This window comes from Chlamydotis macqueenii, chromosome 2, assembly GCF_036417535.1.
Source record: "Chlamydotis macqueenii isolate bChlMac1 chromosome 2, bChlMac1.mat, whole genome shotgun sequence".
Lineage (NCBI taxonomy): Eukaryota > Metazoa > Chordata > Aves > Otidiformes > Otididae > Chlamydotis > Chlamydotis macqueenii.
Window position 1 is genome coordinate 74,969,004 of NC_141557.1, and position 16,719 is coordinate 74,985,722.

Sequence of the window (16,719 nt, forward strand, 5' to 3'; positions counted from 1 at the left end):
TCATATCCAGTGAGGTTAAAGCAAAATCTACTCCTATTCTGGATTCAGATCAATATTTCCAATTCAAGAAGCCTAGTGGCAGTGCACCCAATTGACGGGTTCTAAGCTAAACTGCTTGCAGTGATTACTTTGAAAAGTAAACTAGCTGTCAAAGGATTAAGAATACATTGGCAAAAAATACTATTTCTGATTTCATCCAGGTGTTTCTCCAATGTTAGAAAATGGCCCTGATTTTAAGGTGAACAGACTTTGCCAAAGAACAAAATGGCATTGGTAGGATTGTGTCTAATAAAGAATAAGAAAGGATGGTCAGCCATAAACACTTCTGTCAGAGGAAGAGACCTCCTCACAATGGCAGCTCCTGTACCAGCTGCTGCTACAGTGCCTTCCTCATTGACTTCCACATACGTTTTATGGACAACTTTTGACAGCACCAGAGATTTTGCAAATGACATTGCAGAAAGATCAGCTTTTGATTCAGTGAAGATGTCAGTCATGCCCATCTCTTGTAATACCTCATTGAGGTTAAAGGTGCCTTCCAGCTTGAATCGAGGGAGGTATACCTCCACTCTCGTCTCAAACATGTGCTCTGAAGAGGCCCACAGCATTAAATTTTCATAGGTCATTGTGCTTTCAATCTAGAAGACAGGGGAGAAAAAAAAGAGCTTAAAATAGGTGGGCAGCTTTGAAAAGTTTAGATCTTTACCCAGTCTTTATTCAGACAACCAACTTCCAGCCATAGTCCATGACATATACTGCCTTACCTGCTCCAGCCCACTGGTAGATCCATCAGCCATGTCACCCGGAAGCAGGATGATCATGCTCAGTGACTTCTGAGCATAAGGGAGTTCAAGGACCTGAGCACCCATCTCCTCAATGTAGCCTAATCTAAACATGCCTTTCTGATACATCATCTGCACAGGTTTTTTCTCATTCTATTTAAAAGAAAATTATACAGTCACTTAAGCAATACAGCTCTTAACATTTAAACTTATTATAGGTGTAATATCAGTAGTAGGGTTTCAGCAGTAATTGTTGTTAGGCTAAACATTTTTCTTTATTTTATTGCATCTACAGTGACACACAAAACATCAGCTTTGCCATGCATAAATAAAGGGGGTAATTCTTGGGGGGGGGGGGGGGGGGGGGAAACCCCAAACAATTTCCCTGCAACTGATCAGATAGTGAAGTTACTTAGCAGTGCTACACTTCCAAACAGGCTGATGCTGTTCGGATTTGCAAGTCCTAACTTGGACCGGGATAAAAAAGAAATAGCACTGCAAGAATCAGGCTGTCATTTATCAGACTGATTGTTTAGACAGCGACCAATAAATAGGATAAGAGCAAAATCATAGCCTTTCTCAGGTATCCTCTTCTAGATCTTGTTATCTTGCCTTTTTTGGTGATGGTGTCATTTGAACGCTGTAAAAAAGCTCGAGTTTCCTTTTACAGTTAGCTAACTTCTAAAGCAGTGAAAGCAGACTTTTGGTAGATGACGTATTTTCAGCAAAAATCCTGCTAGTATTGATTAGCATATGAAGAAAAATCTATACAGCTTCTCTTTATCTCACAGTTTCTCCTACTGCAGCAGTGCACCAAATTCTCTCAGCTATAGACCATTCTCAACATCCATATTCAAAGGTATATTCAAAGTCACAAATATAAGTACCCAATATGACAGTTTCTTGCCAGTGTCTTAACAATGGAATGCAACACGATAACTAGAAATATATGTTTTTCTGACCTTTTCCTTTGATATATGAGGAACGCTCAAAAGACACTTTTTCCCATACAAAGCTCTGCAACTTAAGATCAGACCTAAATCTGTTGAGTTTTTTTTTCTTTTGTCATGGGTAAGAACTAATAAAATATTGGCACAACATATGAAAAGAAGACAAAATTGAATTAAATGAAAGTAAACAGTTTTGATTGTCTTTTTTTTATAATATGTGTCAAACTTAGAGGGCACATATAATACTTGGAGGAATGTGCTTGCTAAAGAATTAACTTTGCAAACATATTCACAATACCTTAGTTAAACAATAAAGGCTTTGGTGACATCCCTATGGCAGAAAAAAAATGACTAAAAATTAAAATATATTTAAAATAAACTTTCAAAAGTTGCAAATACTATAAATAAATCAAAATACCCTATAAGAATTTCTCCTTTTTCAAATTGCAACTGTATTTTTGTAGTTTATTACTACAAAAACTGGCCTAGTTTGGTCTGGTTTAATCTCTCAAATCCATAGCTAATGTTAAAATACATTGAACATATAAACACCAGGATGATCCCTTGGAGCCTGTATGAGCACAGCCTCACCTCTGTGCCTGGCAAGGTCATGGAGCAGATTCTCCTGGAAACCATGTTAAGGCACATGGAGAGCAAGGAGGTGGTTGGTGACAGCCAACACAGCTTCACCAAGGGCAGATCATGCCTGACCAATTTGGTGGCCTTCTATGACGGGGTGACAGCATCGGTGGACAAGGGACGAGCAACTGACATCATCTACCTGGACTTGTGCAAAGCTTTTGACACTGTCCTGCATGACATCCTGTTCCCTAAACTAGAGAGACATGGCTTTGACGGATGGACCTCTCGGTGGGTAAGGAGTTGGCTGGATGACCACACTCAGAGAGTGGTGGTCAATGGCTCAATGTCCATGTGGAGACCGGTCACAAGTGGAGTCCCTCAGGAGTCCATGTTGGGCCCGGCCCTGTTCAACATCTTTCTCGGTGACATGGACAGTGGGATAGAGTGCACCCTCAGCAAGTTCGCGGATGACACCAAGTTGTGTGGTGCCGTCGACATGCTGGAGGTGAGGGATGCCATCCAGAGGGACCTTGACAGGCTAGAGAGGTGGGCCTGTGCCAACCTCATGAAGTTCAACCAGGCCAACTGCAAGGTCCTGCACTTGGGTCGTGGCAATCCCAGGCACAAATATAGGCTGGGTGGAGAATGGATCAAGACCAGCCCTGAGGAGGACTCGCTGTTGGACGAGAAGCTCAACATGAGCCAGCAATGCGCCCTTGCAGCCCAGAAGGCAAACCGCATCCTGGGCTGCATGAAAAGGAGCATGGCCAGCAGGTCAAGGGAGGTGATTCTGCCCCTCTGCTCTGCCCTGGTGAGACCCCACCTGGAGTACTGTGTCCAGTTCTGGAGCCTCCAACACAAGAAGGACATGGACCTGTTGGAGAAGGTCCAGAGGAGGGCCACAAAGATGATAAGAGGGCTGGAGCACCTTTCCTATGAGGACAGGCTGAGAGAGTTGGGGCTGTTCAGCCTAGAGAAAAGGAGGCTGCGGGGAGACCTTATGGCGGTCTTCCAGTACCTCAAGGGGGCCTACAAGAAAGATGGGGAGAGGCTGTTTAGTAGGGCCTGTTGTGATAGGACGAGGGGTAATGGTTTTAAAATAGAGGGAGGTAGATTTAGATTGGAAATTAGGAAAATTTTTTTTACGATGCGAGTTATAGAACACTGGAACAGGTTGTCCAGAAAGGTGGTGGATGCCCCATCCCTGGAAACGTTCAAGGCCAGGCTGGATGAGGCTCTGAGCAACCTGATCTAGTTGGGGATGTCCCTGCTCCTTGCAGGGGGGTTGGACTAGATGACCTTTGAAGGTCCCTTCCAACCCTAATCATTCTATGATTCTATGAAGTGGGATGCTCAGATTTGCTGCCACTCCAGACAAGTATCTGTATTAACTACTATGTTCAAACGTTCTAATCAGGGCTAACACTTGTGTTTTGCCAGTCACCAAAGCAAAACTCTAAGTTGTTGCAACTTCTGATTCTCACACATTTATTCAGTAAAGATTATGCTTTTCCATTAAAAACCCTCCTGCCACCTGTACCCAACAGGAGAGGCGGGTTAAGTTCCCAGCAGACCCAGACCTTGCTCACAGGGCAGCTGAGCCCTGGACATTGTGCTTTTATGTTAAGCTTGCTTCATTGCTCACAGTGTCTAGGGTAAATAATGTCAAGATTTACAGAATGCAGATGTACCTGATTCAGTTTAAAATCTCTCTGTACTGTTTTTTGTTCCTCAAACTTGCGTTCCCAGGATGCTTTGAAGTAGATTACATTCACCAGCACCAGCAATGCACGTGCATCGATCACACCAGGAGCAAAGAGTTCCTTGATTTTACCTAAAGGAAATTTTGGAATACACAAGTATTTGTTAGCTGTCATTACGACTCTGGACTGAGACTCAATTACTCGCCTGTGAGCTTAGTTTTGGAGAAACTTAGAAATCCAGTTCTTGGTTTATTTAAAGGACAGAGGCAATATAAGCAAACAAATGGTCGATTCCTCTGCACTGCTATCAGCCAGGGAGGACAGGGGAGAGTGAGTGTCACCAAACTGGCCAATTAGTGACCATATGTATGTGTCAGGTGACATTAACCACGGGGAAGGAGGCAGCATCATTAATCACATATTTCAGTTTGCATGAGGGCATCTTGCCCTTTGCCGTGGACACAGCAGTTAACCACCTGTGGAGATTTGGAATTTCTACACAGAGTCTGAAGTAAGAGTTAGCAGGTCCATAGGCTTCATATAAGCACCCAGAGCAATGATGGCTCCTAACCCTGTGCAAGTTGGCTCCTGAACCTTCAGCCTTCTTACTGGGAGCCAGCTAGGATTAACAGCTCTTCCCCACACCAGTCACAGGCTGCTTCACCAGGACAAGGACAGGTTTGGTCAGGAGATGGGCAACTGAGAAATTACAGAAGCCCTCCAATCTATTTGTCTGTCCCCCAGTAAGTTCTGGTTTATGTTCAGCCAGAAGATTTAAAAAATTCTCGTCCTGCTGCTACTGCAGCTCTGGCAAAAACTAAAGGAAAATGGCATATATCATGTTCAGTCTAATCAGCAAGAACCAATGGCCCCTGCTAGCCCATTAAGGGCAAAAGCTGGTGGACCATCACTTGTGATAGTGAGTCTCGCTGGTGGTCACATCTCTCATCTTTGTGGGTATTGCTCTACCTATAACCAAGCCCTCAGTCATCCTCCTTACCCCCCATCAGGCTGTTCCCAGTCTCACCATGAAGCTCACAGCTTCCATCTCCTCTTGTCCTGTATCTGCATTTGTGGCTGTTCACGGGAGCAATTTATCAGGTCAAGCTTTACAGGTATTATTGCAATTATCATGCCAGGCATAAGGGTGGGAATACAACAGTATTTGAGAACAAACACACCTTTAATTCAGAAATACTTTAGCTAATAACTTACTCTAAATTTCAAGAGTGGATGGGAAGACAAACCATTTTTAAACACCATAAGATTGCACACCCAGAAACATGAACAAGTCTTTGCTTGAACAAGTCTTTGCTTTTCATACCCGGGAATTTCTTTTGTTGAAGCAGTGGAAGGAGGCAGTGATAGTATGGCTATGGTTTTGTTTTGTTTTACCTTGTGTCTCACTTTCAACCCAAGTGTTAATTTTTATTCTTGCAGCTTCAACAGCACCATGAAAGTCCACTGTTTGCAGCACTGCTCCATATAGTTCCTTAGTGCACATTAGAAATTGCTGTAAAGCCAAATAAATATTATTAAATGATCAAATCTGTTAATCCTTTATTCCCTTCTGAAATAAATCAATGGTTCAAAACTATTTTAGAAATGGTGAGGGAGCTGCTGACTCCATAGGGCAAAATTTCATTTTGGAAACATCAGCTATCTGCAGTTTATTCTTTGAAGAAGATATAATTAATATATTGCATAGGCAAAAATGTAAATAAGTTTAAAAAAAGCTGGAAGAAAGAGTCTTCCCATGGAGAACTGCATACGTAAGGTTCAGATAAAAATAAAAAATGAGAGATTATGCAAGATGTGCTGTTTAATGCTTAAGTATCCAAATAATTCAACAGAACTAATTGACCGGCAAGTTATCTGTACTAGGTAGTCTAGAGACCACTCAGTCATTCAGTAAGAAAGGAGTAACGAGCTCAGCACAGCAGCCCTATGCATGAAACTATACAACATCTCAGGTGATAAGCCCTCTCCAAGTTTACTGCTGCCCTTGCTGTTCCACTCGCAAGTCCAGAAGTAGCCTACAGACAGCTTGAATAGGCCATTTTTGGCTGTAGTCACACCTCTGCCAAAAGCAAACAGGCTCCTACTTTATTTTTGCTCTATAGCTATTGATACCTACAGGGTAGGGTTTTATAAACAAAAGAACTGAAAGCCAACACTCTTGTCTCTCTCCCACCAGCCCCAAGACGTACGGCTCCAAAAAGCACATCAAGTGCTCCAAAATAGACACGCTGGGAACAACAGTAAGGCTTACAGTTACAGGAAAGGTTGAGGTCAGGTAACTTACCTGCCGGAGTTCAAATCCTTGCTGTATAAAGAGATTGTTGGCCAGAGTTAAAACGTATCTTTCGCCAAGGTTTTGTAGTTGTAAAAGCAGTGCCTGGAACACTTTATGGTTAAGGTCCCCGTCCTTGTTACACTGGAAATATGACAAACACAACAATTATTACAATTCCTCCATTTAGCTTTGGTTGTTAATTTGCATCCTAATTAGATTACACTGTAGGCATAACTCCTGCTGTCCTGATTTTAAAATTCAGCTAATCTAAGCTTTGTAGCCTGATCCTCCTTCAGATGAGATCACTGGAGGCTTTGGTATTGACTTCATGGAAGACCTGACCCTTAATAAAATAACACCTTGTTACCAGGCATTTCCTCGTGGATTGGGCAGACTCTGTGCGTGTGATCTTGACTCCCTCCAGTGGCAGACTCCAGTGCTTCATACCCAGTAACCGACTGTGCGGTGAAGAAAAGGCTCCAGTGCTCCCCCCGCCCCCAAGGATGCACCTGTGAGAGGGATGATTGTCTCTCCCGGCTTTGTTCTGGCTCCATTTCTGGGGCTGCACCCTCATGATCAGATTCAAGGCTCATTCTTCCTGCAGCTTTCCTGACATGGAGCACCTGCAGTTGAAGACACCAAATTATGGCAATTGTAACTGGGACAGAATCATAGAATAGTTTGGGTTGGAAGGGTCCTTTAAAGGTCATCTAGTCCAACCCCCCTGCAAGGAGCAGGGACATGTCCACCTAGATCAGGTTGTTCAGAGTTCATCCAACCTGGCTTTGAATGTTTCCAGGGATGGGGCATCTACCATCTCTCTGGGCAACCTGTTCCAGTGCTTCACCACGCTCAAATAAAGCATTTTTCTTGGTTAAAAGATTTTTCTTTGCTGTCCTAGATAAATGGTGTAGATTTATGAAAGATATTTTCTCCACTTCAGTCAGGTTGGAATGACAGACTTGAAATTGTTCATATATCCATGTTCAAATTCACATTTCTATATTAGCAAACCAAGAAGAACTTGCACTTAATCCTTCAACATGTTACATTCCACTACCTCAAAATGTTTAAACTTGATTTGTATTTGTATTGCTACAGCTACCTTAAATTTCAAAACAAAAAGTTACCTCAAGCAAAGACATAAAAATATGAATGTCATACTTGACAAGTGAGCTGACACTTCCAGCCACCTAGGTGCAATCTCTCCAGGCTTCTGCAACTCTCCACACTAGCCACCCAGCCTCACAGTTTCAGGATTCTCATAGCAATCATGAGGCAGGAAGCGCCTGCCCATAATTTTGAAACAAAGCCTGATATTCTAGCAGCAGACTAGGGGAAAGCCAGAGGGACCTGCTGTGGTGTGTCACCTCCTCTTGTTCAGCTCTTGCTCCATGCTCTTGAGTCTGCATGGGGGTACGGCGCGACTCACAGAAGCAGATGGCAAGGATCATAGAGCATCAAGCACAACTGTGAAGGCAGCACTTGTGCTTGTATTCCTGCTTGTTTCATAGAATCATAGAATCATAGAACGGTTAGAGTTGGAAGGGACCTTCAAAGGTCATCTAGTCCAACCCCCCTGCAAGGAGCAGGGACATCCCCAACTAGATCAGGTTGCTCAGAGCCTCATCCAGCCTGGCCTTGAACGTTTCCAGGGATGGGGCATCCACCACCTTTCTGGACAACCTGTTCCAGTGTTCTATAACTTGCATCGTAAAAAAAATTTTCCAAATTTCCAATCTAAATCTACCCCCCTCTATTTTAAAACCATTACCCCTCGTCCTATTGCAACAGGCCCTACTAAACAGCCTTTCCCCATCTTTCTTGTAGGCCCCCTTGAGGTACTGGAAGACCGCTATCAGGTCTCCCCGGAGCCTCCTCTTCTCCAGGCTGAACAGCCCCAACTCTCTCAGCCTGTCCTCATAAGAGAGGTGCTCCAGCCCTTTTATCATCTTTGTGGCCCTCCTCTGGACCCTTTCCAACTGGTCCATGTCCTTCTTGTGTTGGAGGCTCCAGAACTGGACACAGTTTCCTATAAGACCCTCACACACATTTGTGCGAGGATGCCCAACACTTCCACCAAGGGAACAGCAAGCAATGTGGAAGCATCTTGGCATGTTTCATTAACACTCACTTTTTCTATCTGAGCAGCAGTGTTGTTTTTCGCACCTAGATGGACCAGGGCCAGGGCAACAGAGATGCTCATCGGAGAGAAGACGATGTTTGCGTCCTCTGCATTTCTGTTGAGCTTATTGTAGAGATCAAGGCAGAACTTGGTAATCTGTCTAGAAACGGAGTCCATCATGAAGCAGCTGCTGACTAGGAGCACAAAAGAAAGAAGAAATTTAATGCAGGTTGTTCCCTAGCTAGATCACACTGTGAAGCATCTGTCTGCCCTGAGATTGTCCCATAGCTGTTTGCTAAATAATAGGCGTTTGCTACATTCTGAGCATTTGAAACAGCCAACCTTGCATACATCTCTTGGTCCATGCTACACATCAGGAGCAAGGACACAGCAGTTCTAGAAAAGGGACCCACGCTCACAACATACATTAATTCCTCAGAAAGGATCGTTTTTCTGTCTTGTCCCATGTTCTGTCTTATTTCAGATCACAGTACTGAAATCAGTCAACTGTGGATTAATACTTTCCTTCTCCAGACTGGTTTGATGTAGACAGTTATATCAACTCTTTCCTCCTGTAACAATGTACGAGGAGTGACAGAAGCTTGGTGACAGAAAGCACGCCTGCATATAACCATGTCTGGTAGCCAGAGCTGTGCTATGAAGGTTTCAAATAACAGTTTATTAAAATAAAATCATTATTAATTAAATGTTTTCATATCTGAAAAAGAGTCACTAACAGCTATGGTGATAGAACTACACATAGAACCACAAGCAGTTTGAAATACACTTATTCGGTCCTGTGAGTTTTCCAGGAGCCACAGATTCAGGCAGGATACACAATTACAATTTCCAAACAAAGCAATAGCTCAACAGTCCTGAAAATAAGTCTGTATGTTCCTGCTCAATTACATAATAAGATCTGCATTACTCTTATCTTTTGTACTAGAAACATAACAGTCTGATACCTTTCCCATGGATCATTTAGATTAAATCCACTCTCCTAAGAACAAGTTGGTACCAAGTTTCAGCCTGGTCCTTGCAAGCAGGAGGCCACCTGATAAAAAGGGGTTTAGAAACTCCTTTCCTGTCCCTTAGGAGGACTGTAAAACTGTTGTGTGGATACCAGTGGGATCACACGAGCTCTTCTGGAATCGTTATCGCCCAAACACCCCACATCACTTTCAGTGTCAAAAAAATATTTTGGACAGCACACCAGGAAAATGTGTGAAGAGCAATGCATACACTCCTGCCTGCTTGCAGACATCGAGTTGAGTAGCTGTGGCCTGTGATCCAGAAAGATGCTTTATTTAGGGGAAAATGCACAGCCGCATTACAACAAGGAGGCCCTCATGTCTCCCGCAGCACAGATCTGGCTGGCTCTAGCTTTCAACCTGCGTGGAGACAAGCATGGGTAGGATCAATAGCAAGTTACCAGAGCTCCTCTCTGTTGAAAAGATGGGTGAGGACACAGCCAGGTGGTTATTCCCACCACCCACAGAAGGCCACAGGACAGCAGGAACTCTTTCAGTGCTGTCCGGTTGCTGCAGCCTGCAAGGCCAAGTTACGTGAGGCGCTCCAGCCTGCATCACCAAAAGGCTAAGGATGGGGAGAGGCTGGTGCAAAGCTGAACTTCAGGATCTTTCATCAGCAGAGCCTTTGTACAGCCTGTTCTGGACTGTCAGTGTCCAGCAGCCACTTTGTGAGAGGTTTAGAGTCTTCTTGGGAAGGGGCTGCCTGCTGCTGGGGACCTCCATCCCCTCCCAGCCAACGCTCCACTGCCACCCCGCTCTCCCACCGAGGCCCCAGTTCTTCTACCACAGCCCCAACCCTCCCAGAGAGCCTGCCTTTCACAGTTTTCCTTACTCTAAGAATTACTCAAAATGTCTTGCATTGTTCTCAAGGATGTGGAGAACTCAGCCATTAGCCAGACACAAACTCTGCATGTGAAGCTGGGGCTCCGGCACCGGAAGAACCTACCAGGCCACAGCAAATGCCAGACAATGAGAACGAACTCAGCCCACAAGAAAATAGATTTAGCCTCAGACAGATTACTGCAGTAGCTGGGAAGAGCTGAAAAGTCAAGCTGCTGAATATATGAAGGTGCTACATGTGGCAAATGCAGATGTTTCTTGCCTTTCGACTAGCTTGAAAAGCACAGCAATAATCAATGCTTTATCACGTTTCTGACTGGTGCTCTGTGGAAAGAATCAGCAATGCTGAAAGAAAAACTTCATATATGTTTCATACTGAGACATTTGTTTTACACTGAAGCCCGGGAGCACTTTGCACGAAGACCTAATACAAATGGGCAAAACAGAGGAGAAATACCCAAAAGGTTTTCTGAACAAACAAATAAAAGGTGAGTTATATCTCATTAAGTCTGAAAACAGCTGCTCTAGCTCTGCTGTTTGTGTCTTTGTATGAAACATGTTTTTTCATTTTCCTCTTAATAACACAGTCATCTTACCACAAGAAAAAAAAACCATTGTACTAAATAATCCTTTCTGTTTTCTTCCAGCTTCATTACCTGTTATCCAGAACCTTCTGAAAACAAAACTCAGCGCTGCTGTAGTGCTGAAGTTTGTATTGCTCCACTTCCACGCCTCTTGAAAGATCTGAAATGGACCTATGAAATAGTTCACAGTGAATGTAGGTCATGAGGCATATTGTAGGTGTGTCTAGACCTCAGAACAAGTCAAGGAGAAAAAAAAAAGAGTTAATAAACTTCCCCAGCAGTAAGGAGGCACCTCCACCCCACCCTGCAGGGAGAGGACGGGCTGCCAAGGGTGGAAGGAGAGCCCAGGAGCTGGCAACAGGTTTTAAAAGCCAGCGCCTGGCATATCGAGGTGGCCACTCCTTTAGAAAAAGCAGCAGGCTGTCCTTAGGGGGCCATCCATGTGCAAACACTGCAACAAATTCCATGGTTTTGTGAGCAGGAACTACTTAGAAAGCTGCCCTGGAAACCCAAAGCAAGGGAGGGGAGGTGTTGGCAGGTGGATGAACTTTCTTACTGCAAAATGAAAGGATTTAATGAACTTCCTTAATCTAAATTGGGGCGGGCACAAGTGTATGAATGTTTCCACACCGTAAAGCCATGTGCGTCATCTGTGTAACCATTCAATCAGTTTTGGAGTTAATGTGAGGAGAGTGGAGTCTGGAGAACACCTACATGGTGGACAACAAATGGTAATGTTACCTTTCAAAGATCTTGGATTGCTAAGGAGAGAAGATATAAGAGCAAAAGAAGTGTTCCATGAAGATCACAGCTGCTGTTCTGCGCTAGCTAAAACGTCTGCACTGAACATTAGCAATAGTGCAGAGACAGCAAGCAGGCTTGGGGCTTCACAGCTGATGAAGGCAGATGCTTTGCATGATGTTTTAGTAGCTTTTAACATAGTCCGGCAGATGGAAAGTGCTGGCACTGTTATACATGAGCATGAAGCTACCCAGGCAAAGAGCTTCCTTCAGAGGAAACCACTGTACACCAGAGACCTTGTTAAGGTGACAAACTTCTTCCATGGCTGTGTGAAATGAAGAACACTCTTTTTCTATAACTATTCATGATCTGTTCTCTCCTTACAGTTTGTTTACGGGTAGATGAAATCAAAACAAAACTCTCAAAGAATAAAAAGCTGTGCTCAAAGCTATCATAATTAATAGGTGTATTGGACTATATTATGCAGTCAGCAGGAGGAGGCAGTAAATAAGGTGGGGAGGCTAAAAGAGCTGTAGCCTTGTTTTTAAAGCAATTCTATATTTAACACAAGGTAAAGCAAGACAGAACCTGTTTTCCCTGATGCCACAGGATAATTTCCATTGTATGTTTTGCTTATTCAATCTGCCTCCCATTAAGGTGCTTTAATGCACATTCACTTCTCATACACAAAGGCAGATAGAATTGGCAGAAATTCCATGTGCCTATACTAGAAAAGGAGCATATGCCAGAAAATATTGTCTCCTCACGTGAAAAATCTGTGATCAGTAGAAATTACTTTCTTATTTCTCATGACCATTCATACAGAAAGATGTTTCCAAGTGTTTCTGTGCTGATTTGGAGTGAAAGGGACAAAGAGCACACCATAAGAATGAAATCCTACAACACAGAAGTTCTAATCATCCCTGTGTGACACCAAACATTTCCAAAATAACATGCTTTAAATTAAAAATCAGTACATTTTCATTTTGTACATTTCAGTACAAAATAACTTCTCAAGCAAAATGTTACCAAGTTCATTTTCCAAGCAACTGAGCCTCTCAGGCAACTCCTTTTGTGCCAGAAAAGGGTTTTTCTGACTGCTTTTATTATTTTGCATCAGTACCTCCAGGATGCATCTTTTCCTCCTCTTTCTAGGCCAATTATTCCTGCATAAACAGACATGGATGTACATTGGCCTGTTACGGGCTGTACAGTGGCGAGTTGTTTGTTATGCCTGTGTGCAGCTGCACAGGCTGCTCAGCAAGCTTCTAAACATCATTGCCAAACCCAAGAGCTAATATGTTGTCAGTGAAGACTAGCATCCCACTTACAAAACAAAATCTGAATACTCCTCCACCCTTCCTATTTTATATAGTCATTGTTTAAGAACATAAACAATCTCCCAGCAGCGGGGATCAGGGTGCAGGTGAAACACCTAAGCACCCAGCCAAAGAACTGCATGCCCTCTCTCTGCTCCAGTGAACATTTCAAGGCTTTTTTCTTCTGCCATGGAAACCTGAGTAAAAAAAGAAAAATCATCTGTACCTCCCACTTTGTGGGTGACTTTACTCAGGGCATCAGCACCATCACTTCATGTGAAGCCCATTTCCAGTGGAGTGGGAGAGGTGCTCTTAATGAGCCTGCCCTTCAGCCCTTCTGGAGATACAGGCTGAAAAGCATCTGCTTTCCAATATGAGCCACTGACCTGATCTGTCCTGTAGCAATTAGGGATTTCTGGATGGGCAGAGAGGTCCTGGGGAAATTTCAGGTTCAAAAGTCTGTGAAATTTAGGCAAGAATCTTTAGATTCATTGCTTTGGACATGTGTTCCTAAATTTCCCATCTATGTCCCACTGAAGACCAGCTCCCTTTGCGTGAGCTCTTGAGCCACCTGAATTTTAGCAGTGTGTTTTGCTGCCTGCAGCCTGTAAAGGTACCTCCCCCTCTATCTCATCTATAAACTTTACCAACCTGTAGACTACTTTGGATCTGCCAAAAAAAAAAATTACAGATTATTTTTGAAAAAAAAAAAAGAAAAAAAAACCCAAAGAATTGTTTACCTTCTTACCTGAAGAGGTTAAACGAAGAGCACAACAGCTGAGCTCTGGAGCACGTTCTTGTGAATACTGCATTACAAAAATCTCTTCAGCCTCCAACCAATTGTTGATGAAAGTAGCGTGTTGCAATTTAATGCAAATGCCATCAACATGAAGCTTCCTGCAAAGACTGGGAAAGCTACATCTAGCAAAATGCTAATAGTATTTCTCTCAAAGCTGCCCAACAAGTTCAGCAGGTGATATCTGCTGGCAACATCTCCTGATTGCAATGCCAAGTCACTCTCAGCTGGGCATTAACCCTGGAGATCTATGGCTGTACTGCTGTGTGCTGTCCCTTATGAATTTGGCAGAATCTGTCCTGGACACAGGGGTGTGCAGATCCATGCCAGGATTCAGTGAAGCCTTGTTTGGAGCTGAGCTTGCTTGCAGAGATAGAGTAAATGGGAAATGCATGAGCTTTATGTTGCCTACAGCCATCTCTCTCTCTCAGGTAAGGAGACAGCTTTATGTGCATGGAAGGAGCTTAATTAGAGAGAGAGGAAGAAGTATTTCCTTGAACTGTAACAGGAATCCCCAGCCAGGGGTTATTCTTTTAAATAATTGGAGTTAAGACTAAAAGAAGGCCAGGAGTGGCTGATCACATAGGTTATGTCTCCAGCATGAAGTGAGATGGAAGTAAAGAGATGGGAAGAACACAGCTGCACCAACACTGTGTTTGATTTCCCCTTATCACCACTACTGAGCTCAGGTTATGGCAGCTGAACTCAGAGGTCAAAATTAAGTCCTCTAGGGTTGTGTGTGGCCTTGCAACCCTGAAAATTTTCTGTCTTTCCTTTCTCATCTTTTCTTTCTTCCTACAAAGTATAAAACTGGCTATTTGAGGGATCAGACATGTTGAGGGCATGTCCTGGTTTCAGCAGGGATGGAGTTAATTTTCCTCTCAGTAGCTAATATGTTTTGGATTTCCTATGTGAAGGATGTTGATAAACACCCTGATGATATGAGTTCTTGCTAATGAGATCAAGGACACTCTCCGGCTTTCCAGGTCTCATTAATGTGCAGGTGCAGGAAGCAGGGAGAGATACAGACAGAATAATTGACCCAAACTGGGCAAAGAGAGTATTCCATGCCATAAACGTCATGCTTAGTATATCAGTGGGAGTTGCCTGGGGGGGCATCTGGCTCTCTCCCTGTCACTCCTTTGCTTGCTGCTCAGTTTCATTTCCATGATCGCTGCTCAGGACGGGCTGTATTGGTCATTGGGACATCGGGTGGTGAGAAATTGTGCATTGTTCATTTTGTATATTTTAGTATCCTTATATTCTGTTATTATTGTAATTTCCCTTTACTATTCTAGTAAACTGTCTTCATCTCAACCCATGAGTTTTCCTTTCTTCCCAATTCTCTCCCCTCTCGCTGGGGAGGGTGAGCAAGAAACTGTGTAGTGACCAGGGCTAAACCACAATAGGGTAGAAAGGAGGAAAGAGGAAGAAGGTCTCCCAGCATCATCTTGCCCTTTGCACACTTCCCTTCTAGTGCTGAAGCTGGGCCACCTTCTTCCTCAGGTGCAGCTCCCACCAGCTTTGCTGTTCTCTGCTCCTCTGCCAAGGTTTCAGCCCAGTTGCCCAGGCTCCAGTGCTCCAGTGCCCATCTGAAGAGAGGGATTTGTAAACAATGCAAGATACAATGATAAAATAAGTGTTCTTGTTAACCGCTGGTTTTTTCCTCACTTTTTTTGCTTCTATTTGCCATTCACTTCTTTGTTTTTGTTTTTCCTTCCTGCATGTTTCTATAGTGTTCCTTAGTCTTTCTCCTCAGTTCTCTGTCTCTTTATCCGATTTTTAAAATTTATTTCTGCACATTACCTTACCATATATCTTTCCTTCTTCTGCCTTTATGAGTCCTAGCCTCTTTTCAGTGACAGTCTAAATATTTTTTAGTATCTTTCAAGCCTTTTCTTCTTCCAATTTAGAATCATAGAATAGTTTGGGTTGGAAGGGACCTTTAAATGTCATCTAGTCCAGTCCTCCTCAAGGAGCTGGGACATCTTCAACCAGATTAGGTTGCTCAGAGCCCTGTCCAACCTGGCCTTGAATGTTTCCAGGGATGGGGCATCAACCACCTCTCCAGGCAACCTGTTTCAGTATTTCACCATCCTCATCGTAAAAAAGTTTCTTCCTTATATCTAGTCTAATAATAATCAATGCCTTACTCCTTTATCAGATCTAGCCCCAATTCTAAAAATTTGTCTTCTCAAAATGTCAGTGTTGACCAGTCACTGAAACACCTGGCTCAGATTCACAAGTATCACACTGCAAATGGAAAGTAGAGATCAAACTTTCCAACTATTATGTTTGTTTCTGTGCTTGCTGCCTCCCTCCTAAATTAATATAATTCCTCCACTGATTTATTTCACTTGCTCTGTACATATATTCCCTCAGAACTCCCTTGACATCTGTTTACCTGCTTTGCCTCTGGAAATGTCCATGTATGTGCAAATTCTGTCTTTTCTAGGCCCTTTAGAATAGTATACTCAGGGTTCAAAACTGTACTGCTTTTCCAGTGGAGCCAATTTGCCCTACATAGCATTTTTCAAGTTTCAAAACTAAAATGCTCTTCCCCACAAACAATTTTGTTACCACAACACATGAAGACGTATCACTTCTCTCCTACAAAACACAGGGAGCAGGAAGTGGGCAATGACTGTGCAGCTGAGCAAGTGAGAAGATGACTAGACACATAATACTGCAGTTCGCAACTGCCTGCAAAAGCCAGCCACGGCTTGCTTTTTTCCACCAGGGCCGTCACCCATCACTGGATAGTAATGCTCTGTTGAAAGGTGAGGTGGAGCAGCTTGGCGACCTGAGCAAGTCCTCAGCAATGTTAACTTTCTCCATCGTAACCAACGCCTTTCAGCACGTAAGTATTCCTATACGCAAGCTCCCACACACATTTTCCCATGTCCTCCAATACAATTTCTTGCCCAAGGCCCAGAGGCCAGCATGGGTGGAACCAAACAATAGACTGTA

General features: G+C 43.4%; 1 protein-coding gene across 1 annotated transcript; it reads right to left on the minus strand.

The window, feature by feature from the left end:
• Positions 1-233: 233 nt before the first annotated feature.
• Positions 234-8,624, minus strand: LOC104479018 (serpin B12). The gene is made up of 7 exons (XM_086741936.1): positions 8,448-8,624; positions 6,823-6,936; positions 6,323-6,454; positions 5,413-5,530; positions 4,006-4,148; positions 765-935; positions 234-638 (listed from the first exon to the last, which is right to left on the minus strand). Exons 1-7 carry the CDS (start codon positions 8,616-8,618, stop codon positions 234-236), a joined length of 1,254 nt encoding a protein of 417 aa, XP_086598062.1. The 5' UTR covers positions 8,619-8,624.
• Between the last annotated feature and the right edge of the window lie 8,095 nt (positions 8,625-16,719).